At 43.9% G+C, this 27,132-nt stretch overlaps 1 protein-coding gene across 1 annotated transcript in view; it reads right to left on the reverse strand.

Annotated features, from left to right (window-relative positions):
* Positions 1 to 14,514: 14,514 nt before the first annotated feature.
* LOC101113604 (protein POLR1D-like) overlaps positions 14,515 to 27,132 on the reverse strand; it is a 35,840-nt gene continuing 23,222 nt past the window's right edge. Inside the window, exons 2-3 of the mRNA XM_027973638.2 lie at positions 25,291 to 25,365; positions 14,515 to 15,561 (exon numbers count right to left, since the gene is read on the reverse strand). Of these exons, the coding sequence (XP_027829439.1) occupies positions 15,297 to 15,561; positions 25,291 to 25,365 (340 nt within the window). The 3' untranslated portion in view covers positions 14,515 to 15,296. The remainder of the gene's footprint in view (positions 15,562 to 25,290; positions 25,366 to 27,132) is intronic.

The raw sequence follows: 27,132 nt of genomic DNA on the forward strand, positions 1-27,132 counted from the left end.
CATTTGAATGATTACTGTAAAACAGGATTTAAGAGGAAAATAAATGAAAGGGGAAAAGTAATTTTGTGATCATTTCAAAGCTCTAAACGCATGGGGCCGGGTGCCATGACAATTATTCTGCCTTGCCCGTAGGCACAGGAAAAGTGGAGGGATTTTCTTTGAAAAAAGAGTTCCTTCTAAATCAACAGCCAGTGGTCAAAGTAAATACTGGGCTGAAGGTTACATTTGAGAAACTGCTTACAACTACTGCAAAGTCATTAACAAAACAAGGAGCTGGGGTGCAACCGCAAAGGAAGGCCTGAAGGAATGTGCTGGACAACATCACTTAAGTCCAGCCATCTGTGGCCAGAATCCAGTGTTTGGCGAGAGTATGCTGTACCTATCTATTTTGTGGTTCTCCTGAAAAATAATTATAAGAAACTACTTCGACAGAATAAACGACTTAATGTAATCAGTAACTAGCTTGCAGACAAACACACAAAAACTGATTCTATTTGTTGGGGAGAAACAAAGCCCCCTCTGGCTACATTATTCCATTGATGGAAAAACATTTACATCTCTTTTGTTAACTAGTTTTCCGTAGAAATTTTATAATCACCAGGCAACTCTGTTTCACTGCTCTATGAGACGAGACCGAGTGGCTAGACCCATGTTTTTATTCCACGGCCAAAAAAAGAAAAAAAAAATTTTTTTTTTTGAAACTTTAGTCTATCATACATCAAACCTGTCAAGCTTTTTCATTAAAGTTCATGGTTTTTAAGTTCATTGTAAATAACTCAAATTGATTTTACAAAAGAGGAAAAAAAGTCTTGCCCTGATGTTGGGCATTACAAACTATAATAATATCCCTTGTCAAATGGAATTTCTCAAGTGGCTTTGTAAAAGGCAGGGTGGGGGGAGGATATAGCTAAATAGAAATAATTTGAGGTTAATGTTATACTTTGATTGGAGGTTGACTTCTTTTATTTTTCTAAAAGTTTAGAGTTTTTGCAAAGTATTTAAAGGAATTCCTATAAGCTATGTTTATCAAGAAATATGTGTCAGATTTCAGTTTGAGGTTCTTAAGAGTTGCTTCCTGGAAGAAAATTCTAACAATAAGGAATTGTCCACTTATTTACTGAGAGCTCTGTAAATTTTTTAAGTAAGCTCATCACTTGGAATTTTGTTTTCCAAAGCAATGAAAAAGTCCTTCCCTTCTGTCAGTCAGACAGGGTCACTGCAGCCTGCCAGGCGATATCACTCAGGGTTCATTTTAGGAAGCAGAGCCATGACGAGTGATGTGGAATAAAAGACTTTTGTGGGCACTGGATGTTTTATAGTGGTGGGAACTGGTGAAGTGTCCATGGGGAGCTTGACTCTGTGGTGGGCATAACTTTGCTGTAGGCCAGCAGGGCTGGCAGTCAGGGAAAAACCCAGATGTGGAAAAGGACAGAGAGGCAAGCCAGACCTGCAAGAACCAACTAGAACCCATGAAGACAACCTGGACCTGTGCCTGTCCCTCACCCAGGCGGCCTGGGAAACCCATGGAAGAAGCTGGCCTTCTCCTTACTGAGCTGCATCTGGCTCTTGCCTGGAGCTCAGAGGAGCTGGGGGAGCCATAGGCTCAGCCGCGGCCCCCACACCCCACCCCTGTGGAGAAGGAGGCCTGTACATCGGCAGCCACGCACAAGCCCCTCCATCTTGGGCTTCAAGGGTGCTACTTCGGTTTCCCCCTTCAAGTTATGTACAAGTTTCCCTGCAGCCAATCTTAACAAAACCATACAGAAAGGGGATTCTGGGAAACTCAGCTCTAGCTTAGCTAAGTTGATCCTGCACAAAACCGCGCCTGCCGTTTCCCTTCAAGATTGCCAGGACCCTGGGAGCCGTCTTCTCCCCTTTCCCTGAGATGTTCCTAATACTGGGCTGTGAAGAGGCAGCTCCAGGTTAGTGCAGTGGAGGAAGTCATCATGACATTCCTTCTGTGGTAACATTATCAGGCCAGCCCCAAGCTTTAGGGACTTCTCGTGTGCATGTGTGTGCAAGCTCTGTTGCTCAGTCGTGTCCAACTGTTTGCGATCTCATGGACTGTAGTCTGCCAGGCTCCTCTGTCCATGGGATTTCCCAGGCAAGAAGATTGGAGAGGGCTGCTATTTTCTTCTTTAGGGGATCTTCCCGACCCAGGGATCAAAGTCACATCTCTTGCGTCTCCTGCACTGGATTTTTTTTTACCACTGTACCACCTGGGAAGCGCTATGCTGCTACTGCTGCTGCTGCTAAGTCGCTTCAGTAGTGTCCGACTCTGTGTGACCCCAGAGATGGCAGCCCACCAGGCTCCCCCATCCCTGGGATTCTCCAGGCAAGAACGCTGGAGTGGGTTGCCATTTCCTTCTCCAATGCATGAAAGTGAAAAGTGAAAGTAAAGTCACTCAGTCCTGTCCGACTCCCAGCGACCCCATGGACTCCAGCCTACCAGGCTCCTCCGTCCGTGGGATTTTCCAGGCAAGAGTACTGGAGTGGGTTGCCATTGCCTTCTTGAAAATGCAAATTAATCTATAGTTATAGAAAGGGTATCAATGGACAGAGGGTGTCCAAGAGAGTAGGGTGATGGGTTAGAAGGGGCATGAGAATACTCTGACTGTGATAGATAGGTTGCTTATCTTCTTGATAGATGTTTCATTGGTGTAAATATATCCCAAAGCACATCAAATTATACCTTAACATATATGCAGCTTATCATATATCAATGATATCTCAATAGAGCTAAAAATACCAACTATGTAAAGGCGTCAAAGAGTGACCAAAAACAAACAAAAGATCATTCAATCTGAAAATGAGTCCCTCCCTCCTCCAAAAAAAAAAAACTGAAAAAGAAATGTTAATAGAGCTTCAGAGACTATGAACGAATACAAAAAAGTCTGATATACATAGACTTGGAGTTTCCAAAGGAGAAAACAAAGAGAATGAAGCAGAAGAAATATTAGAAGAAACAGTGAGAAAAAACTTTCCAAATCTGTGAAAATATATAAATTCATAATTATGAGAGATTTAGCATATCCCAAACAAGAAATTTATAAAGGAAGCCACATCTAGGCACATTACAGTGAGATCTGTGAAAACCAAAGAGAAAGTCTTAAAAACACAGGGAGAAAAACACTTTACTCAAAGGCAGGAAAATTACCAGAACCTCTTACCTGCCTCCTGAGAAATCGGTATGCAGATCAAGAAGCAACAGTTAGAAGTGGACATGGAACAACAGACTGGTTCCAAATTGGGAAAGGAGTATGTCAAGGCTCTATATTGTCACCCTCCTTATTTAACTTATATGCAGGGTACATCATGCAAAATGCCAGTCTGGATGAAGCACAAGCTAGAATCAAGATTGCTGGGATAAATATCAATAACCTCAGATACGCAGATGACACCACCCTTATGGCAGAAAGTGAAGAGGAACTAAAGAGCCTCTTGATGAAAGTGAAAGAGGAGAGTGGAAAAACCTGGCTTAAAACTTAGCATTCAGAAAACAAAGATCCTGGTGCACTGGGATGACCCTGAGGGATGGGATGGGGAGGGTGGTGGGAGGGGGGTTCAGGATGGGGACCACATGTACACCCATGGCAGATTCATGTCAATGTATGGCAAAAACCACTACAATATTGTAAAGTAATTAGTCTCCAATTAAATAAAGTAATTTAATTAAAAAATAAATAAAAATAAACACACACACACACAGATTATGGCATCTGGTTCCCCAAACAGATGGGGAAACAGTGGAAACAGTGTCAGACTTTATTTTTTTGGGTTCCAAAATCGCTGCAGATGGTGACTGCAGCCATGAAATTAAAAGACGCTTGCTCCTTGAAAGAAAAGCTATGACAAACCTAGACAACATATTAAAAAGCAGAAACATTATTTTACCAAAAAAGATCCAAATAGTCAAAGCTATGGTCTTTCCAGCAGTCATGTATGGATGTGAGAGTTGGACCATAAAGAAAGCTGAGCGCTGAAGAACTGATGCTTTTGAACTGTGGTGTTGGAGAAGACTCTTGAGAGTCCCTTGGAGTGCAAGGAGATCCAACCAGTCCATCCTAAAGGAAATCAGTCTTGAATATTCATTGGAAGGACTGATGTTGAAGCTGAAGCTTGAATACTTTGGCCACTGGATGCAAAGAACTGACTCATTGGAAAAGACCCCGATGCTGGGAAAGATTGAAGGCGGGAGGAGAAGAGGGTAACAGGATGAGATGGTTGGGTGGCATCACCGACTCAATGGACATGAGTATGAGTAAACTCCGGGAGTTGGTGATGGACAGGGAAGCCTGGTGTGCTGCAGTCCATGGGGTTGCAAAGAGTTGGACATGACTGAGGGACTGAACTGAACTGAGGAAAATTATTCAAATGGCTGCAGACTTAACCAGAACCAGTGAGGTCAGAAATAGTGAACACACATCTTTAAAATGCTGAAGAAAAAAGAATGTCAACCCCCAATTATATATCTAATGAAAATATCCTGTAAGAATACTGTTTTGTATTTCAAATAACCTCTCCTAATTTGTGATTTGTCTTTTTTTTTTTTTTTTTTTTACAAATGCATTTAAACTTTTCATTTTGGGGTAATTATCAATTCAGATGCAGTTGTAAGATCTCATACAGAGAGGTTCTATTGTACCCTTTACCCAGTTTCTCCCAGTGGTAACATCTTGCAAAGCTCTAGGACATCATCACCACCAGGACATGGGCATCCATCCAGTGAAGGCACAGGGCATTTCCATCACCACGACAAGGATATCTCGTCACTCTTTTATCCTTCTCACTCTCGCTCTTTCCTTAAAACTGCTGCCAACCACTAACCTATTCTCCATTCCTATAATTTTGTCGTTTCAAGAATGTCGCATAAGTGGCATAATATGCAACCTTTTAGGATTGGATTTTCCATTCATAATTCCTTGGAGATTCAACCAGGGTATGTGTCTATAGTTTGCTCTTGTCCATTGCTGGGTAGTGTTTCATGGTGTGGATGTACTGCCTTTTGTTTGACCGTTCACTCATTGAAGGACATCTGTTATTATTGTTGCTTGTTAGGAGTAAATGAAGTGAAAGTCGTTCAGTCGTGTCCGACTCTTTGCGACCCTATAGACCTCAGCCTTCCAGGGTCCTATGTCCATGGGCTTCTTCAAGCAAGAATACTGCCATTCCCTTCTCCAGGGGATCTTTCCAACCCAGGGATCGAACCTGGGTCTCCCACACTGCAGTCAAATTCTTTACCATCTGAGCCACCAGGGAAGCCCCTGTTATGAATAAAGCTGCTATAAATATTTTTGTACAGGTTTTTGTGAGAACATAAGTTTTCATTTCTCTAGGCTAAATACCTAGAAATGCAATCACTGGGCTATATGGCAGTTGCATGTTATATATATATATATATATATATAAATGCCAAATCATTCTTCATTCCCACCAGCAATATGTTGGTGATTCATTTCTTCACCTCAGAATTTTCTCTCTGTTGTTCTGTTTGGGTAATTTCTATCTGTCGGTTCACTGATTCTTTCATCTGGGTTTTCCACTCAGCAAAAAGCCCTTCTATTGAGTTTTTAATTTGGTTATTGTAATTTCTATTTGGTTTTTGCTTATATCTTCTATTTCTCTGCTGAGCCGCTCTATTTTCTTATTCACTATCAGGGTGCTTATAGTCATTGAGGCATTTGTATGATGTTTGCTTCACGTCTGTGTGAGAATTCTATTACCGATGGTATCTTGATACTGTCCTCTATTGATTGTCTTTTTCATTCAGTTTGAGATCTTCCTGGTTCTTGATATAATGAGTAATTTATTACTGCAACCTGGAACTTTGTGGTATTATATTATGAGACTTTGGTACTTATTTAAATTTTGTTTTAGCTGGCTTCATCTCACACCACCCTAGAAGTGGAAGGGAGAGCGCTTCCTCTCTGCTGCCAGGTGGGAAGAGCAGTCTACGAGTCACTGACCCTTCCGAGTTGGCCCCAAGGAGGGCCACCTGCCTGGTGTTGTTTGAGTCGACAGAACGAGACTGAGTTAGATTCGGAAGCAAAGGAAAGCTTTATTCCCTGATCAGAGAACAGAGAGGTGTGAGCTCCCGGTCCAGAGCATAGGCTCGCCTGTAGGCTGTGGGCGGGGCTGCTGTATAGGGTCCCAGTCAGCAGGGAGGGGGCGGGGCTCTCTGCACACAGCCCTGAGCCCAGGTGTAAGTGCAGCCACTACCCATCAGGAACCCTGGTCTGAAGTGCCGGGTTCGAGGTCTCTGTCCATGGCTGCCTGTGAGCCAGCGACACTAGACGCAGCACCAAGGAAAAGAAGAAAAGGTCAGACTTAATTTTATTACTCAGATTCTGCTTTTATTCTCCTGGAATTGTGCATGGGCTTTGCTGGTGATGAATCCCTCCTTTCCCATTTGTATAACCTCTTGGAGACAAAGGAGATGGTTTAAGATACACACTCAGATATCAACAAGAGAACAGTGGTTACCTGTCACATTCTCCTGAAAAGGCAGGACTCCAGGTCTTTGGGCTGGATGCACCTGAGTGTCCCTGGCCCATTTTGGTGGTTTTTCAGAAAAGAAGCTCCAGGTCAGAGCATGGTTCACGTGAGCAGTCAAGGGGCCCATGGCCCCAGCTTGTTTCTCTGGAGGTTGGGGCTTGGGGGCCTCTTCACTAGAGTATAGCGTCCCCATGGAGTAGCCCCTGAGACTTCAGAGTGGGGAGGGTGGTGAGGGTCACCGGGTGGCATCTGCTCCACTTAGGGGTGAGCAGGGCTTGCAGGCTGCTGGTTTTCCAGGTTTTTGGATGCACCTAGGCTCCTGGCTGGAAGGCCGGAGCTGGGTCAGTGAGTGCAAGCAGCGGCTGGGTCCCACATTCCATGAGAGCTTTCCTGGTTTCTCCTAACTGGAGGGCACACTTGAGTTGTTCCATTTCAAGAGGACTGAGGTGTCTTTTCTCTCCAGCTGTGGAAATGGGAATTCATTTCCCACTAAGTTCAAGGGCACTTAACCTGGAGCTGACTGCATGTGGAGTAGGGCAGTCAGAGTTTCCTGATATAGCTTGGCTAACACCTGTTTCCAGATCTGATTTGATCTATTTTCTCTTTTGATTGAGGTCTCTGGGCTGAGAGGAAGGTCCAGTCATCCCCTTTGTCACTTGAGATACAAGTCCTGGACCATCATTTGTTGTAGGGATCCTGGGAGCCCAAACCTGGGGATTATCTCTCTTACTACGGCCTTAGCTGCTTCAGCTGCTGTTTTAGTTCTACCGGAGAATTCTATCCACTCAAAAAATGTGTTTTCTAGCACCAAGAGATACCTGAAATTGCCAGCTGTCCTCAGCATGAGATCAGTATGTCAGTCTTCTCTAGGGTATGTCCCCCTGATCTGAATGGTCCTTATCTGGGGCTTTGGTGGAGAGGGACAGTTAGGCGTGTTTCGACAATCCCACTGATTATAACTTTCATGCCAGGAGTTACCGTGACCCTGTTAACCAATGATATAGGGCTTCCCTCCTGGAGTGAGTTCTTTGATGAGCCTCCCTTATGCTTGACAAGCTGCAGCTGGGAAAAGAGGTATCGCCTGTGGTCATTAACTGGCTGCTGCTGGCCTCCCGGATCTCTGTTGAAGTAGCTCAGTCTGGGAGGGCCAGGATGGGGGCCTGAAGGAATTGCTGTTTCAATTCTCAAAAGGCCCCTTTGAATTCTGGTTTCCATTTAGAAGGATCATCATCCTTTCCTTTCACCATTTCAAGTAGAGGCTTAGCTACTAGACTAGGGCTGGGGATCCAGGTGCTGCCACCTCCAGGAGACCCTCAAGAAGTCTTCTAATTCTAGGAGGGGCAAGGCTACATATGTGTTTCCTGTCTCCCTAACCTTCTGTTGAGAACGCTGCCAGGTGGGTGATCCTGGTTTGTGATATCCAAACCCTTTTCTTGGACATTTCATACACTTTATTGGCTAGGTGGTTTGGGAGTGGTTACAGTATTTTTAATCGGAAGCTGCCTTAGTAGGCCTGGCGATCAGACTGTAGTCTACATTTTGGAGGAGGGGATCCCTCCTTCAGATGTAGATCTTTTAGGCCTTTAGCTGTTTCCCCAAAGATGATGGGGGAATTTTTGAATTCTCAGAGCAGTACTGTCTGGAAGTATTGTTTTTGTTGTGTCTTTGGGTCCTGCCACTCAAAAGCAAAAATTCCTTGTGACTTTGGGGCAAATGGAATATAGGAGGTGTATCTTTGTTTTTTTCTTTGAAGTGCTTATTTAAAAGATTTTTTTTTTGGTGGGGATGTGGATCATCTTTAAAGTCTTTATTGAATTTGTTACAATATTGCATCTGTTTTTTCAGTTTTTTTTTCTTTTTTGTTCGAGAGGCATTTTGGGATCTTAGTTCCCCCGCCAGGAATCAAACTTGCAACCCCTGCATCTGAAGGCAAAGTTTTAACCACTGGACTGCTAGGGAAGCCCCAGAAGGCTTATAAATCTTAACCCAGAATACCAGGTCCTGGTGGATGGAGAGTGGTCAGTAGGGTGTAGGGATTAGGGACTGTTGGATGTGTATCTTCAGGGGCTTCATTACTGCCCTGAGGTCCTGTGGGGCTTCCCTGGTAGAGCAGCAATAAAGAATCCGCCTGCCAATGCAGGAGATCCAGGAGACTCGGGTTCGATCCCTGGATCAGAAAGATACCCCAGAGAAGGAAATGGCAACCCATTCCAGGATTCTGGCCTGGGAAGTTTCATGGACAGAGGAGCCTGGTGGGCTATAGTCTATGGAGTCACAAAGAGTTGGGCATGACTTGACGACTAAACAACAACAAAACAATTGGTACCATCCTGCATTCCCCACTGGGTTTCTTTATGCGAAGAGTGAGGGTATTACAGGCCGATTGGATGGTTGAATAAGGCCCTAGCCAATCAGGTCTTGTACAGGGGCAGGCAGTGCCCAACAAGGCCCCCTGATGGCAAGGGTACTGTTTTCTCTTGGGCCATGTGTGTCTGTGTTTTAGATGGACTATTACCGGACTTGCTCTGACAGCTCATCCCATTTGTCCCTGGTCCCAGACCTTGAGCTTCACTTCAGGGAGGTGGACTCACTCTATCTGGGGAGGTTTGTCCTCAGCCATCCATGTCATTCATTATCTTGTGCCCCTTGTCTATGGGGACCCCAGACTCTAGCTTGTCTCCCATTGTGGAGAGTAGCCCCCAATTTATGTAAGATGTCTCTTCCCAGGACAGGTGCAGGGCATTCAGGGACCTGCAGGAATGAATGGGTGAGTGTGTGCTGGTCCATTTTACCTTCGAGTGACTGCAAATGCCCACTCTTAGGCCTCCCCTGATGCCCCATCATTTTACGGCTCTTGGGACCAAGTTTGCCTGGTCTGGTGCTCAAAACTGAGCAAGTGGCACTGGTGCCAACTAAAAGTGTATTTATAGCTTTTGTTATATCAACCTTCCCATTGATCATTTCAGATTCTCTTGATTCATTCTTATGAATTCAAGAACAACTCTTATGTTGTTGTTTTAGGTCAATCTAGCTTTGTGCTCACTCACCTCCTCTATGTTGTTATTGGCAAAATTATTACACTTCTATATGTTACAGGATCAAAAATACACATTGTTTCAATATTGTAATTAACCTCCAATTAAAATAAATAAATTTATATTTAAAAAATTAATTAAAAAATAAAATCTACCACCCCTGCCAAAACCCCCCCAAAAAACAAAAATACATATTGTTTCATACAATTGCTTTTCAAATAATTTAAGAAAAGAAAGGAGAATAAAGATGTATTTTTACTATATTTTATAATTACATAAAGTCATGTCTCTTTTGTGACCCCATGGACTGTAGCCTGCCAGGCTCCTCTGTCCATGGGATTTCCCAGGCAAGAATACTGAAGTGGGTTGCCATTTCCTTCTCCAGGGAATCTTCCTAATCCACAAATCAAACCCATGTCTCCTACACTGAAGGCATATGCTTTACCACTGAGCCACCTGAGAAGCCCCCTTATATATGTATTAGTGAATAAATGTATATATACATATTTTAAGTTAAAATGTTTAAATGGAGGTTGGCAAATGGTTTCTGTAAAGAGCTATATAAATACTTTAGACTCTAGGCCACACATGGTCTCTCTTTCATACTCTTAGTTGTCTTATTTTTTCAAACCATTTAAAAACATAACAATTCTCAGAATAAGAAAGTATTCACTCTGTTACAAAGTGTGCATCTAATTCTCAGTTACCTGAAATAACCTCTCCCCCCAGCCCAACAAAAGTTTTAATATTGGATTTATAAAAATAGCACACTGTTTCATGTGTCACGTATTAGTTTTGTAACTTTTCCGTTTGAGATGCACTACCTTCATTTTTACTGAGACTTTTCAGTTAAAATAGGTGAAGCACTCTCTACTTGGTTTATGTGACATTTACCAGTGCTCATGTATTTATGTGAATTCAAATTACCCTCTGAGGTCACTGCTTTTGGTGAAAAAATTATGGTGTGTGTGCCAAAAACAAACTCTCTCAATTTTTTTCCTTTGAGTTACTTGAAAATTTTTATTCTGGCCAAGATTTATATCCTCCGACCATCCTAAGTTTTTGTTTATTGGCTAATGTCTTTGTCTTTTTTTGTGTGTGTGTTTTTTAAAAGATAGCTTTGCTATATCAGATTCTTGATTGACAGGTTTTTTTTTTTTCCTTTGGATTATGTTATCCCACTGCTTTTTGCCCTCCACTGTTGCTGATGAGAAGTAAATTGCTAATCTTTATTGAATTTCTTACAAATGGAAAGTCTTTTTTCTCTTGCCACTTCAAGATTTTCACCTTGTATTTGCCTTTCAGCCTTTTTTTTTTTTTTTCCAAACTGTCACATATCTATTTGTGGATTTCTTTGTGGAATTTGTGGAGCTTTCTGAACGTGTAGATTAGTGTTTTCAATAAATTAGGAATGATTTCAACCATTATATCTTCACATATTTTTTCTTTCTCTTTCTTTTCTGATATTTCTCTTACATGTATTTTGATGTACTTAATGGCATTCCTCATTTCTTGAGGCTCTGTTCATTTTTCATTCTTTTTTTTTTCTCTTTGTTCTTTGGCTTGCAAAGTCTCTGTCAACTTCAGGTTTGTAAATTGTTCTGCAAGAATTTGGGCTTCTCTAGTTAATTTTTCATTTCAATTGTACTTTTTAAGTCCAGAATTTTTATTTGGTTCTATAAAAGTTTGTATCTCTTTACTGATACTAGCTATTTGATGTAACATGGTCAGCATACCTTCATTTTATAAACCATGGTTTCCACTAGTTATTTGAACATACTGTATTTATAACTACTTGAAGTCTCCATTAACTGTTAAATCCAACATCTGGTCACTCTCACAGGCAATTTGTGTTGTTGACTTCCACCGCCCACCCCCCCACCTCCCCATGTGTAAGTCATGTTTTTCTGTTTCTTTGTATGTCTCATACATTTTGTTGGAAATTAGACATTTTAGATAGTTTAGGATAGAAATTCTGGGTTCTGGTCCCCCCTTCCATTTACTTGATTGCTTGTTTAAGTGAAAGTGAAGTGAAGTCACTCAGTTGTGTCCGACTCTTGGCGACCCTGTGGACTGTAGCCCACCAGGCTCCTCCGTCCATGGGATTCTCCAGGCAAGAATACTGGAGTGGGTTGCCATTTCCTTCTCCATTGCTTGTTTAGTGACTTTTATTTCAGAGAAGTCTATTTTACACAAACACATGGAGTGTTAAACCTTTGATGTTGCTTCTCAACCACTGGTCTGCAGCCTTGAGCGTGCCCAGCTGCCCTGGATGACAGTGCATTGGCAGGGCTTCTTTTTGGCTATCTTTTCCCCTGATCACATCTAGCTGTTAAGCTCCACAACTTGTAGGATAATTGCTCTATTGTTTTCGACAATGCTCTAGGGCATCAGTTGTTCCAGAGACTAAACCAATCAAATAGTTTCTGAGATCAGTGTTTGATATTTGTTATTATCCTAGGAGAGCTACTCCCAGTGCCCCACTCCCACCCCAAGTTCTCTACTGCAAACTAAGTCTTCAGTTTAGCTTCTGTCCTCAACAAATCTACCAATGTCCTCTTATTTCTCACCACAATCTCCAGTTTCTGAATGCATCATTATGCGAACTTGTCCATGTTCTGTCAAACAAAGTCAGTTTCTTTGGGAAGAGGCTAGGAGCTGTTTTATAGCCTGCTTCCTCCTCCAGAAAAATCTCTGAGCCAGAGCTCTGCGACTGGGAAGTGGTATATGGACAGTGATGAGCTTCTATCTGAGTTATACTCCCACCTTAGGAATTGAGCAGGAGGCGGAGGTGGGTGCAGTGGCTTCAGGTCTTCTTGATGTGGAACCACTGTCTCATGAGCCGGGACGAGGGTGATCGGGGCCTCAGAGCTCCCAGTGGCTTTGTGACCCAAGATAGAACCTCTGTCCCAGTGGGAACCAGATGGGAGGAGGCAGCCTCATCTCCTGGCCACTCTTGCTCAGAACTCGGTCTCAACAACGGGTGTCTGGGGACATGATGAGAAATGCTGGCATCCCGCCCTCTGGGAGAACAGCCTACATGCTGGGGGCAGAGCGAGATTTGTGTTCTGGGCCACGCAAGTCTGGAGTGGGGTTTCTGTGCCACTGGGCTGGGAGTGGGGAGGGAGTGGGTGTGATTAAAAACCCAGACTATCACTGTTACTATATCTTTGTTAACTTATAAAATATATATATATGTGCTGCAGTACCCTTAGTCTCATTTCTGGAGACTTTAACTGTTTCTTAAGACAGTTTTCACTGGGAGGCCCTCTGCAGAAGTCCTCATCCTGTTATCCTGGAAGTCCACCCACTACCAACTTACTTTTTCGCTTTTGTCAAAAGTCATTGTAACATACATGTACTGTCGTTTTCTGGACTCTCCATCTGTTCCAGTGATCTATTTGTCCATCTTGATGTCAATGCCACATTCTCCAAATTACTGTACATTTATAATAAGCCTTGAAGTGAGACAGAGCAAGTCCTCCAGCATTTTTTTTTTTTTTCCATAATGGTTTTGGTTACTCTAGGTCTTTTGGAGTCCCATCTAAATTTTAGAGGAAACTTGTTAGGTTTTAAAATTGCAGTTGAATTGCATTGTATGCCTGTTGTCAACAATCTGGAATGGTGTAGGGGGTGACAGGGAGGTTCAAGAGGGAGGGGACATACATATATACTTACAGCTGACACAATGTTGTTGTATGGAAGAAGCCAACACAGTATTGTAAAGAATTATCCTCCAATTAAAAATAAATTTAAAAAAAATTTTAAAAATCAATCTAAAAAAGAAATGAAAAATTTTATTCAAGCCAAATTTAGGATTATAACCCAGGAACAACCTCTCAGCTCTGAGATCTATTTTGCCCATCAGAAGTCAGAGCACAGGTGTACAGGTTTTTCAGAGAAAAGTGAAAAGTGAAAGTGTTAGTTACTCAGTTGTGTCTCTTTTGCGACCCCATGGACTGTAGCCCTCCAGGTTCCTCTGCCCATGGGATTCTCCAGGCAAGAACACTGGAGTGGGTTGCCATGCCCTTCTCTAGGGGATCTTCCCGACCCAGGGATCAAACCTGCATCTCCTGCATTGCAGGTGGATTCTTTACCCACTGAGCCACCTGGGAAGCCCTGATGAAAGTTTTAAAGACTCTAATAAAAATTTCAGAAATGGGGTGGAGGTTTTTAAGGGGAAAATGGTTTTGAGGAATGCTTGTCCTTTAACACAGTTGGCTGAGAAAGGTGAGTGTGATGAGGCTAAAGCACTTCCTTTACTGTTGAGGGGAAGAACATGCTTATCACGATCATCCCCTTTTTCAGAATAATGAGCTTGCCAGTGTGCTCTAAATTCAGGGCACATAGACAAATGAGAGTTCAACTTTTACTTAATTAGAAGTGTTTAAAAACCACAACTCTGTGCTGTCTCTAATAGATGTTTAAATATAAAACATTTCAAATTTAGCACAAATGATATAGGCTAATGTGTAATTGGACTTGGATAAAGTCGTATGAACCAAACGGTCCCTTTGCAGTGTTTAAGAGGAAAGGGTGTTTGTACAAAGTCATGGGGGTGAGGCTGGGTTCTTGGGGAACAGGGCTGTGCAGAAGCTTTGGGTCTGAGCCCCAAGCTTTGGGCTCAGAGCCGGCTGAACAGGTGTGGCAGGCAGCTCTGCGGTAGGGGCAGAGTGGGTCCGTTCAACACTCTGAAGCTGACTTTGCGGATGGTCTCCTTTCTAGCACTTAGAAAGGGTTTTTTTCTGCTGCTGGGAAGCAGGGAGCAGGGCTGCATCAAGTGATTATCTGGGAGCAGCCAGGCATAAGCTCGGATGCTTTGGGAGGTGGTGGGTGGTGTGAACAGATTCTTCTTCCTTTCGCGGATGGGGGAAGAGCGTGCTTGGTGACATTTTTCTGAGTATAAAAGGAAAACTACAGGTGTGAGTAATGGTAATTGTATGTTAAAAACAGAGCCACACCGATATTGAAAAAACAGAAGAAAGGCATTGTAAACACTTTTATTTAAAATCCAGATTTCTGAAACAACTGTACAACAGCTAAGAATGGCATCGTAGGTCTTTAGCTAAATAAGACATAGCACAAAAATAATAGTAATTTTAACTTTTGAAGGTTCTTTTAAAAGCACCACTTAAAACATACATATTCCCCCCAAAATGAAATACAGAAAAAGTGTTCTATCTCAGGAATGAGTTTGAAAATGCACAAGGAAAGAAGAGAGACAGTTTTTTAACCCCTGGTTATTAATGGGGGAGGGGGTGAGGCGCTAAATTCAAAAGGATTTTGAGATTTTCCTACGTTGTTCGTTTAAAGGTTAACAGGTACAGAGCTCTCAAGAATTTCTGGGTAAACAAGGGCTACAGCTTTTCATAAATATGGCCACTGGCCAGGTTTCTAAAATCGTCACCCCTAAAAAGTGCAGGATCGACAACTATCTGTTTTGAGAAATTCCGAGAAAAGACCACAAGTGCAGCACATCAAAAAACAAAAACTGGAACTAGTTTTAATAATCTCCGAAAACTTGTAAATTCTAGATTTATTTTGAAACCAACTTCCAAACAAGACAGAAGAAAACCCAGACGAATGTATATTACACTGCTGAAGCCACTTAAACCTGCCGGGACGTCGCTGTGCTCCTTCCATCGTGGAGCCTCGGGTGACTGTCCGCCGTCAGGACTGAGGCCCTGCTGTAAACCCGTCCTGGTGTCTCCGCACCACCCCAGGCCCGGGCGCTGGGAGGGTCTCGCTGGGCCCCGGGCCCCCACCTCACCGCTTGCTGGACCGCGTGTGCGACTTCTCGTGGCCGCCCCGCTTCCCCCGCTTCCCGGGCGGTGAGCGCCGGGCGTGGACGCTGTGCTTGTACGGGTGAGACCGGTGCTTCTGGCGCCCTTCCTCCTTCTGGCTCTGGCTTTTCGCCGGTTCCTTGCTGTCCTCTTTTTGTTCGTGGTCTTGCTCTTTGTGGGAGGGCAGGGTGTTCTTAATTGTGTTAATTAGAAATCTTTTATTTGTCCCGGCAAGAGGACACTTCATCCTGGGGGCAAAGAGAGAACAACCACAAATCGAATGTGGACTCCAGAGCCGAACCCTCCCATCAGGGCCTGTGCCAAAGAATCTTGCTTCCCCGAGTCAAGTTTCTGAATTTGTTCAGCTTTCCTTGCATGCCACCTAGTGTAAACTCCGAGTACAAGGGGGAAAACCCAGGACACTGAGAATTCCCAGACAGAGTGGCTGGACCCTGTCTGAAGACCTTGACCCTGTCTTCCTGGCTGGGACTAATTAAGCCAAGGAATACACACAATGTGTGTACAGGTACTGACCACAACACACATCACCTGAGTCATTTAATTCCTTTTTTAATTCCTGAGTCATTTATCCCCTTTACCATATTGCCTGCTTTGACTAGGCATTAACTCAAAATGCAGATTTATGTTTATGGTGGCCCACTTTTAAATATCCAAGAATAAGGGTAAGTCCCTCCCTGAGGAACAAAAAAAGTATCTCCTGCTATACCCTGAATATTGGACCTACATGATCTACTCTAGAAATAAAAAAACAATAATCTAAAGAGTCTATTAAAACCACCTTTTACCCTCTGAAAAACTCAGATTCTAATTGAGAACTTTCTGTTTCAGAGCCTGCTCTGCCAGGGAGCTCTGGCCACACGTTTCCCCTCCAGGCGAATTTCTGGGCCATGTACATTTCAGGGGCTTCATGATTCAAGTTCACCCAGGAGGAAGGATGTCACTGATCAGATCATTAATTTACATGTTGACATATATTTACACATGCAGTATTCGTTTTTTAGGTGGAGCCAATCTTTCATTTGGCTACACAAACGAAAACTGCACACAGTGAAAACTTGGATCTCTCTCTTGGCCTTGAGCTCTGGTCTGTAACATGGTAATTACTTTTGCTGAATCTCATCACCAGTTTTTCTTCTGCAATGAACTCATACAACAGGGTGCACACATGTGCTCTGGGGTCACAGTGCCTACCAGACTGGACCTTGGGCATGTCAGATCATCTCCCTGTTGCCCATCCTCTGTTAAATGGGGACCATCACAGTGACCGAGTTAGAGGGCAGGTTGATGGAGGCTGAATGTGTGCTTGCAACAATGCCTGGTAGGTAACAGGCACTCAGTAGAGGTTTGCTCTGGTGCATACCCTAGCCCTTTGGCTTCACTGGCTTTGGGATCCTGAGAGTCACCCGATGCCTCTGTGCTTCAGTTTTCTATTTGTTAACAGAATTACTCATCTACTGCAAGAGTTGAATGAGATAACCCACGAAGCACTTAGCATAGTGCCCGGCATAGAGCAAATTCCTGATAAATGGTATCTGTGGGTCTATGATTTCTTATGCATGATTCCAAAATTTGTAAACCAAGTTCCTTTTCTGGACACAACTTATTTGGCAGCCAGACCTGACCTAATCTGACACTGGGCACTTATTTCTAGTCTGTGTCCCCTTTGGAGTAACATTCATATGCTTTGCTGGGGAGATGACTGTGTGTTGAACAGATACCGTGAGGGTACTTGTCGTGCATGCTGTCTGTGCTATGGTACCTTTCTAAGAAACTTATCTGGATCTGAGGGCTTTAAACAAGGGACTGTGGAGCCTTATTATTATTCATTATAGTAATAATGTAAAGTAATGTTATTACTGTTCATTCTCCTTTCATGAAAGAGAATATATATAGCACTCAAATTCATATATTCAGGATTTGTCCAGGATAGGAACCCAAGGCCACTAAGTCTCAAATCACCTGAGATAGTAAGTTAATTAAGAACATAGAATATCTGATGTCGCTCAATGAAAAAAAAATTATTAAATATAAAACCCTGAGCCATCAAGAAAAAAATAAGATATTTAACAGAAATGTTCCTAAAAATGGTTACAGTTTTAAAGTTTTGGTGCTTAAAACAGTTAAGCTTCTATATCTGCAAGCTTCACTCTCCAGGACACCTCAATTCTCCAGATGTCAGAGCCAGTGGGCTCGTGGGCATGACGTCTGTGCTTATTATCTGCATTTCCTAATGATCCATAAACTCCATCTACAGGTACTCCTCAGGTGCAGTAACACTGGAGGCTGGAGTGACGTGTGACCTCAAAGGGCCCTTCCTGTTTGGAGCGTCTCATGTTCTCTATGTTTGTTGACCCTTTGGAAAACCACCCTTCTCTCCTTCACCACATGAGGAAATTATTTCATTGCTCTCTGGCTTCTTGTCTCTCAGCTCTCTTTTAGTGCCACTTTTTTCTGTATTTGAGATGACACGATAAGCTAGTCTTAGATCCTCAACTGTCCTGAAGCCTCTTCCATGTCAGCATTACAGGGAGAGTGTGAGCCCTGGGGCGCGGGCGCAGGCCTGGCTGCTGGGCGTGTCTGCAGCGGCTCTGTCACTGGCTGTGCTGGGATGAGGGGCAGGGGCCACGGGGTGTGCAGCTGCTTTCCTAAGGAGCTGTGACCCCACAATGTCAACTTTCTCACCCTGGCCGGTTACTCTTATTTTTGGTTCATGTTTGATTTTAGAAAGTTATACTAGCTCACATGGGGAGAGCCAGATTTAAGGTGCTAACAACATAAATGGATATGAAATTCTATAAATAGAATCAGATGCTTAAAACTGCTTTAGAAAGTACCCATGACAGCAGCGTCAGACTCAAGACCTGGCATTCTATCCATGTTAAACCAAAAAGTGAAGCAACTTCCTTCTTTCAAAGCTGCTGATGCAGAGCCTGAGAGGAGGGGTCTCGCTTGCCCTGGCAGAGACTGAGATGGACCAAGGCCAGGAGTGTCAGTTCCTCAGCCTGCTCTCCCCATTTCCCGAGTAGGCGGGCTGTGTAACATCCTTCACAGAAGTGAGGCACTTTCTCCTGGCAGTTATCAGACTCCACTCATGAAAAACAGTCAACTGTTTTTTTTGTTTGTTTTTCATCACAGGCTTGTTTCAAACAAGCGCAGAGAACAGCAGGGGGAAGATAAATGTAGTTTTTTTTGTTTTTCTCCTTTCTGATTTTAATACTTTGGACAGAGGTAGTAATATCTTAACACTCTGCAGATGTAGAGCTGCCACGTCAGTTTCTGAAACACTTTCATGAATGTGACCCATCGAATAAGTGGTACGTGACCACTCGCAAGTGAGAACCAGGAGGGTGGCGACCACGCTGTCAGGCAATTCCTGCCACCAGCGTCGCCTCCCTCCGTCTCTCCCGCCATCACCCCTCTGGCAGATGCACGGGAAGCTGCATGCTTGTGGGTCCCGAGCTGGGAGGGCGTGGAGCCGGGACGGGAACCAGGGCTCTGACTCCAGAGTCCGTCCTCCCCGCACGACCCCAGTTGGTAGCTGGGCGGGGTGGGGATGGGGGTGGGGGTCCTTCCCTTTGAGACAGATGCATAGAAGCAGATAGTATGTGGCGTCGGGTGGGCTTGAGCTGCCAGCCGTGTGGGAGCCCAGGTGAGTCTGACACAGACAAGGACAGGGGCACAGAATGCCCTGGGCACATGTGACTTGGAGATCTGTGAATGCGTCAGGCCATGGGACATGGTGGTGGTTCTTCCTCTGTTTAGGGAAGCAGAGCCTTGGGGTCAGGGAGGCAGGCTCCTTGCATTGTACCCTGATCCAGTCTTTTGTTTTGCTGCCAAAGCCCTTCCCATGCAGGCACACAGCATTTTATCTTGCATTCTGCACTTTTCTTTGTATGCTTGCGAGTAATGCAGAGTAATTAAGGATGAGCAGTGCAGCTATAGGGATTATAACACTCTACAAGAACTTCTCAGGCAGCTGAGGCATTTGATTGCCAGATTAGCACCTGTGGCACCATGGGCGGTTATGGTGACTGTGGCGCCTTAGATGAGCTGAGTTGTCACCAACCGCAGGCTCAAGATCCAGGATCACCTGGCTCCTTGGGCTGTGGGGACTGTAGCTGGGCTTCTTTCTGTGGCTATTACCTCAGATGTACATCTGAGAGCGTGCAAGGAGCGTGCAGAATGGAACACAGCAAAACAAAGGACTGGATCAGGGTACAATGCATGGAGCCCGCATCCCTGACCCCGCTCTGCTTTCCTAAACAGAGGAAGAACCACCATCATCTCCCATGGCCTGATGCACTTCACAGATCTCCAAGTCACGTGTGTCCAGGGTGTTCTGTGCCCCTGTCCTTGTCTGTGTCAGACTCACCTGGGCTCCTGCAGGGCTGGTGTTCCGAGTCCACCCGACACCACGTACCATCTGCTTCTGCGCGTCTGTCCCGAAGGGAGCAGCCCTGGCGACCAGTGTGCCAGCAGCTTTTCTGCAATGAAGTAGGTTTTCAATACGCTGCGCCTCCAAAACTACACCTAAAAGTAATGAAGAATAGCCGACACATATGTGCATCTGTATCTGCAGTATTGGTTTCTAAAAATCTGAGGCTCTTTCATGTGTAAGGCATTATGCTAGGTCCTGCAGCAGAAATACATCACAGGCTGCCTGTGTTTGAGGCGATGGCCAGGAGGGACAGAAGGTGGGACAAGGAGAGGGTCAGAGCAGGGGTGTGAGCAGCAGTGGCTCTGGAATGTACGACAGGGCACGGCCCCTGGGCCCCTGCTCCCTCAGCCACACAGGTCGTCTCCGCCACTATGTGAGCTGAGGGTCGCTCCTTCGGGGCTCCCCACCCACTTTGCTAACTGGGCAGGAAGGGGGGTGAACGCGGGAGGCAGGGGCGGGATGCCCAGCATCCTGTGTGCTAACAGACAGCAGCCACTGGGCCTGGGACAAGGAGGGGCAGTGCTGGTCCCCTAGGACGTTTAAATGAATAGACACCGCATGATTGGCTCAAGGCCGGGGAAATGATTCGCTGCTGACATAAAATATCAGAAAATGTAGGAGTGCTCACCCATGTCACCAGATTGACCCCAAGACAAACAGAAAATGCCAAAATGTCACTCCCCTTAAAACAACTGCGTTATGAAAACTGGAGAATCGTTTTCTGTCAAATCCAACCTTTGGGACTTTTTGTACCAAAGTACAAGCCTCTCCATGTCTAAGGCGGAAGTTACCCAGGCACTGGGCTCGATTATTACAGCGGGCTAGGATCAGTAGAAGTGAATGTGACCGAATAAATACATCTTTGTAGACCGTGAAGCTGAGCAAATTTCTGAAATTTGTGCTTATAAATTCCTTTATGTTGACTGAAAGGAAGTCACACAGGCCAATACTTCAGCTTCTCTAAGGCGTCTGTCAAGAACAGCTTCTCAAGAGATTCTTTTTGCTGAAATATGTCCAAGGAAGTACACAGCACCAAATGGTTTCTTTCTTTATGATATAAAAAAAGTTCATCCCACTTGCATTTTCCCTAGTTCAGCAGTCTCTTTCTGGCAACAGTTCAACTGCCTCACTTGAGATCTCTCTTACGGAATATCCAAGAGGAAAAAAAGAGTGTCACTTGCTCTAGTTCTATTTTAAATTTTAGAGTAAATGTAAAAACCTTCTAGATGCTTAGAAAAGCAGACCACCGCCCACCAGTAGTTGACCAGTTGCTCCTTGTGGGTATCTGCTAAAATGAAATCATACATACAGATTGATCCACACTGGATCTTTGCATTTCATTATATCACTGCATCCATAAAAACGTAAGAATGAATTTCTGAAAGATAACAGCTTAAAAAAATAATAGCAATACTATTATCACAGCTAAACAGAAATCAACATTAATTTCTTGTATCATTACACACCTTTATTTCAATGAGTCTGGATAAGAATGCAGACAAGGTTACACTTAGAGCTGTCTCAGATCTATTAATCCATGTGGTACTCCTCCTCCCTTTTTGCCATGGAATTCATCTGTTAAAGAAACTGGTTTGTTTGTCCTGTAGAATTCCTCATATTTCCCATTTCTGTAATTTTATCTCTACAGTCATTGAGTAGAGTAGTAGTAGTTCTCACTAGAGACTTGATCAGATTCAGGTTCAGGTTCTTTACAAGCACGCCTCTTAAGTGGTGGTACTCTTTTCCTCTTGCACCTTTCTGTGGCATAAGGATCGATGGGTGGGTCCAGTGTCATCAGCCTGACCCACTCATTAGAAGGTTCCCCATCAGCTTCTCATCCGATAGATTTAGCAAGTCACAGACAGAGCTTTGCCTAGATTCAGTCTATCATTAGGGATTGTAGAATAATGACATTCTTTTTATTTTTAAATCAGATTTGAAAAATCAAATTTTAAATCATAAATTTATACGTATATCTTCTGTATAAGCAGACTTATTTACTGTCTGCTTCCACAGAATCACATTTATCCTTTTAAGTAAATAGCATGATGAGTCTTGACGAGTGTGTGTAGTCATGTTATAATCACAGCAACCAAGATGCACAACACTTCCATCACCCAGAAAAGCTGGGCAGTAAATGCAGTCCTGTGGCCCCCGCCTCTTGGCAAGCGATGAGCGGTGTTCTGTCCCTCTGGGTCTGGCTTTTTCTGGCTTTTCTCCGGGTCATATAAACGGAATCTTACACGGTGTCATGTACTGAGTCTGGTTTCTTTCATGAGCGCAGTGCATCTGAGACTCATCCATGCAGCATGTTATCAGCAGCTCCGCTCCTTTGTGTTACTGACTTGTATGGAATGTATGGGCATCACCAGGGCGTGTCCACACATCAGCTGATGGGCATTTGGGCTGTTTCCAGTTTTGAGCTATCATGAGTAAAACTGCCGTGGACATTACTGGACAGATTTGTGTGTGGGCTTACATTGTCAATCCTCTGGTTAGCAGTTAGAAGAATTCTGTGAGTGCGTATTGTAAGAAACTGCCAATTGTTTTCCAAGTGGCTGTATGACTTTACATTTATGCCAACAATGTGTGAGCATTCTAGTTGTTCCAGATCCTCCTCTATCTGCTGCTGTCCGTCTTTTTAGTCAGTCTAGTGCATTTGTAGTGAAAAACTGTGGTTTTAATTTGCATTTTCCTAGTAACTGATCTGAGCATCTTTTCATATGCCAATGAAAAGATATTAGCCAATTTGATATCATTTTTAGTGAAGTGTTTATTCAAATCTTTTGTCTGTTCTTAGATTGTCTTATGATGGAGTTGTTAAGAATACAAATGATAATCTTATTTTGCAGTCCCCCATTTAACAGTTACAATTCTATAAAGAAGTTTTCTTTCATCAGTTGTTATATAACTTTGATGTATAATTTGTATAAGCAACAGGATAAATACTTGGTTCTTTCTCATTGCTTACCAGTTTTACAAACAATGATTCGGTTCCTTAGCATTGTCCAAAAGGGACCACTGAGTTTCCTGATGTGATTATTGTTATGACCTTATGGATTGTGACATGTTTTAGGTATCTCTGCCACTACAGCTTTATTTTTTTGATGATTCAGTTAGCGGGAGGCCTTTCAACTTGGTTCCCAGTCTTTCTGACATGATTACTGTAGTCTTTGAGAGTTTTACTTTCTGATATGATAAGGTTTTCTGGCTCAGCTTTATATGTGTCCTGATTGCACGGTAAACAGTGGTCTTGCCCACAGAGTTGTCTGGACTTTGCCCTGGCTTCTGGGAGGTAATATCAGTTCTGGGAGGCAACGTCATACCTGATAGAATCGTCTCTGCTTGGGGTGGAGCTGGCCACACCTGACCGTGAGGGATGCCAATGCCAGAAAGAGAGTCCACATGATTCAGGGCGGGCATCTGGGTTCCTGGGGCACTGGTGAGCCAGAGACTGGGATCCGTCATGTGAGCAATCTATCAATCAGAGGAACTCCAGAGAGGAACTCCAGTAAAAACTTTGGACATCTGAGGCTCAGGGTCGCTTCCCTGGTTGGCAGAATGCCAAGTACATTGTCATAGGTTGATGCTGGTCGCTGGGTTGGGAGGTTGCGGTAACTGTCCTGACTCCACAGGGTGTGGGCAATAGCAACTCTGTGTCTGGAACCTCCCCAGACCATGCCCTTTGCATTTCTTACTTTGGCAGATTTTAATCTGTATGCTTTCCTTGTAATAAACTGTAACCGTAAGTATAACAGCTTTCTGTGAATTACATGAGTTTTTCTAGCAGATCACTGAGGCTGAGGGTTGCTCTGGGAACTCCCTGAATGTGCAGTTGGCACAGGGGGTGTGGGCGGTGCTGGAGGCTGTAAGGAGGCTGTGCCAGCTCGCGTGCAGCTCGGCTGACTCCAGGCTCAGCCTCGGATCTGCAGCCAGTTATTTCTCTAAGGATCTCTGGCTCCTGTCCGTGAGAGACGGCCTTATATACACTACTGTAATATTATATGCCATCTCCGGGTGCTGGGGGGTCCTCACTGCTACCGAGTGGAAGGTCACTGTTTCTAGGGCTTTTTGTGGACAGAGTTAGAGAAGCTGATTCCTCTCTCTTCCATAGTTTCTTTATGGCTGTGTTGGGTGCTTGCTGCTGCGTGTGGGTTTTCTCCAGTTGTGGCGGAAAGGGGCTGCTCCCGAGCTGCAGTGCACGGGCTCCTCATTGCCCTGGCTTCTCCTGTTGGGGAGCTCGGGTTCCAGGGTGATGGGCTTCAGCAGCTGTGGCTCCTGGGCTCAGAGCTACAGTGCACCAGCTTAGCTACCCCACGGCACGGGGGATCTTCAAGGACCCGGGCTCGAATCCGTGTCCTCTGCACTGGCAGGTGGATTCTTCACCACTGGGCCATCAGGGAAGCCCTTTCTTTCTCTTCTAAAGTGAAAATCTAGCACAACTTCATAATGGTATTACTGATTACAATTTAGGCTTATGGACTTGTATGTCTTTAATTTTATATTTGTAGCTTTTATACTAAAAACCTTAGTATCTATAACAAATAAATATTTACTTACTCGCTTTATCCTACTATAGAGTATTTTCAGAATAACAGTATCAACATTATTACTAACAATGTGATGACTGGAGAAACAATTTAAAGTTTCTTTCTAGTTCTTGTCTGTCTTTTGGAAATACAGTCAGGTTTCACAGATCACCTGAAATAGTTCCTCTGTATGTGGCTAAGCTGTCTACTATATGGCACATTTAGGTCCATTTATTTTATGTTGCTTGATTTTTAGGAATTGCCTTTTTCCTCCGTTTCTTTGACTTTAACCTTGGTTTGTATCTGATGTAGGCCCTGTTCTTGTAAGAGTCAAATCCATAGAGACCTAGCTTGTACTCCCATCCACTTTTACATTTTATACTGTTTAACAGCCCAAAGTACTCCGTTAGAGTGAATTTTAAATTGTAGATAAAAAATATAAGTCAGCATATTTATTGGATGCAAATGCTATTGCTAAAGCAACACTTAGAAGAGTAGATGTGGTTCTTAAGGTTAAATTCTTCCTTTGTTTATATTAAGTTTTAACAAGCTCTGTTTATTAAAAAAAAAACAACAACACAATGGTTAAACTTTTGTTCTACACAGCTGAATTGTCACAAAACCAAAATACTTAAAGTTAGAATTTTTACAAGTAGATGTAAATTTATTGAGGACTATAATTAAGCCAGAAATTCTTAAACAACGAACGCTGGCGTAATATTACTTGAACTCTGGTGGCCTCAGGCACAGCAGGGTCGACCCGGGGACCTATGGGCCGGAGGTGCTGACACCATGACTGGTGTTTTCGGCCCACACCCCTCTGCCCCCTGCTCCACGGCCACACCCTCAGCAGTGTCCTTCCTCCACCACCTGGCTCTGGGGGATCACCTCTACACGCATGGTTCTACGTTCCCTCTGCATGCAAACTTTTCTCTTTAATGTGTATTTATATATCTTTAAATTTTTAGGATGGTGACTCAAGTACTTACCAGCCCATTGGTCCCATTGTTTCTGCTCTTGTTTTCCCACGTTTTGCCTCTTTCAGCAGCTCTTCTATTGCTTTCCTGGTGGGAAAAAAAGGGAAGAAATTTGAGAGGTCGTCACCTCACTATATTCTGAAAGTCTATATATCCCACATATGTGACTCTGGAAAAGGAACAGCTTTCAAGGCATAAAACTTCAAAATTGGGGGACAAATTTTAAAAATGTTCTTAAATGGTTGATGGTTTTAAATACATAAAAATTAAAAAGAAATCCTTTCCATAAAGAGGAAAAACAATGAAGAAAAAATTAAAGGCATCACCCAAAAACTTCAACTCCTTTTTATCTGTTTCTCCATATTTACCTTCAGGTTTCTAACAGTATTCTTTCAAACTGTTTCACCACCCTCTTGGTCCTCAGCAGATATATCTGGCTATTTTTATATTAACATAACTTACATATATTTTAATACACTCCTATTAATAGTGAGATCTTCAGAAAATGTCATTTCAGCTAACTCAGCAGCTGGATGCTTTCTGGTCCGTCCTGGGAGGGCCCACTGATGGGCTGATGAAAAACAGAAATACTGACCAACTTGCCCACTTCTCATCCCTGGACTCAGACCAGGGGTCACAGCCCAGCCCCCTGGTGTCGGGAATACTAAGTGCAGCTGGTCGCCACATAGCCTTCTTCCATCTCCTTAAAATAATAATATATCCTACTGATGTGATCTGAGGGCTTTGCCTCATAGGGCATTTCAGGAAAAATTTATCCTGTCTGGCTCCAAAACAGAGATCCCGACTTCACCCTTATATCGATGTAAACAAAAAATAATAGTAATCAAAGGGTAAAAATATTCCAAATACACCCCTACCTTCCCATCAATTAAGAGCAGTAGTTTTCAAAAAACCAACAAACAAAAACAACTAGGAAGTCAATCATCCTTGGATCCACATGTGTCCTCCCTCCTGACGGCAGAAAGAATGAAAATCGTCAGGGAGAGAACTTGCTCGTGCAGGTCCCCAGTCATGAACAAACGAGCCAGGATGCATTCTCCCATAAAAACTGTTAAATGTCTGCCTGGCTTTCTATACGCGCCTACAGAAGCCACTCTGTATGGTGATGTAGTTGAAATGCCATCTGCAGGAGACAACACTCAGTCAGGACCCCTGCCCAGGTCCTGAGGACCCATCCAGGCACTTTCAAGAGAGTGAGGTTGGATGTGATTCTTCTGTAGTTGTCATTCCTCTTAACACTGTCTCCAGTGCTGCTGTTAACCTGATCTGCCACAGTTAAGGATACCTTCTGATTGGAGAAGGCAATGGCAACCCACTCCAGTACTCTTGTCTGGAAAATCCCATGGGCGGAGGATCTGGTAGGCTGCAGTCCATGAGGTCGCTAGGAGTCAGACACGACTGAGCAACTTCACTTTCACTTTCTGATTTATGATAACAGCCCAAGAGAAAAGAAGGTATGAGAAGGACCGCCTGGCATATACTAGCTCACGAGTGATGGGAGATGGTGACAGGTGGGCTGCAATGCAGGCTCAGCAGGCTGCCTGTGACTGGGGCGGACCCGGTAATTGCAACATGGAACAACTCATGTTGCTACGAGCTCTACAGTTTATAAAGTACTGCCCTATCTGAACGTGACTATGTAGTTATCAATACCAGTTTTCAGATGAGGAAGGAGGCAGCGGGGACACGGAGAGCAGGAGGAAGAGGAACAGAACAAAAGGCCCAGCGTGTTTAAGGCTGCCTGCCTCCATCTTCTTGTACTTCCTGTCTCCTCCACAAGCACTGGCATGGCAAGACCTGGAGAAGCCGTTTTCTCTTTATCATTAAAAGGCA

The sequence above is a fragment of the Ovis aries genome, chromosome 10, assembly GCF_016772045.2.
Source record: "Ovis aries strain OAR_USU_Benz2616 breed Rambouillet chromosome 10, ARS-UI_Ramb_v3.0, whole genome shotgun sequence".
Lineage (NCBI taxonomy): Eukaryota > Metazoa > Chordata > Mammalia > Artiodactyla > Bovidae > Ovis > Ovis aries.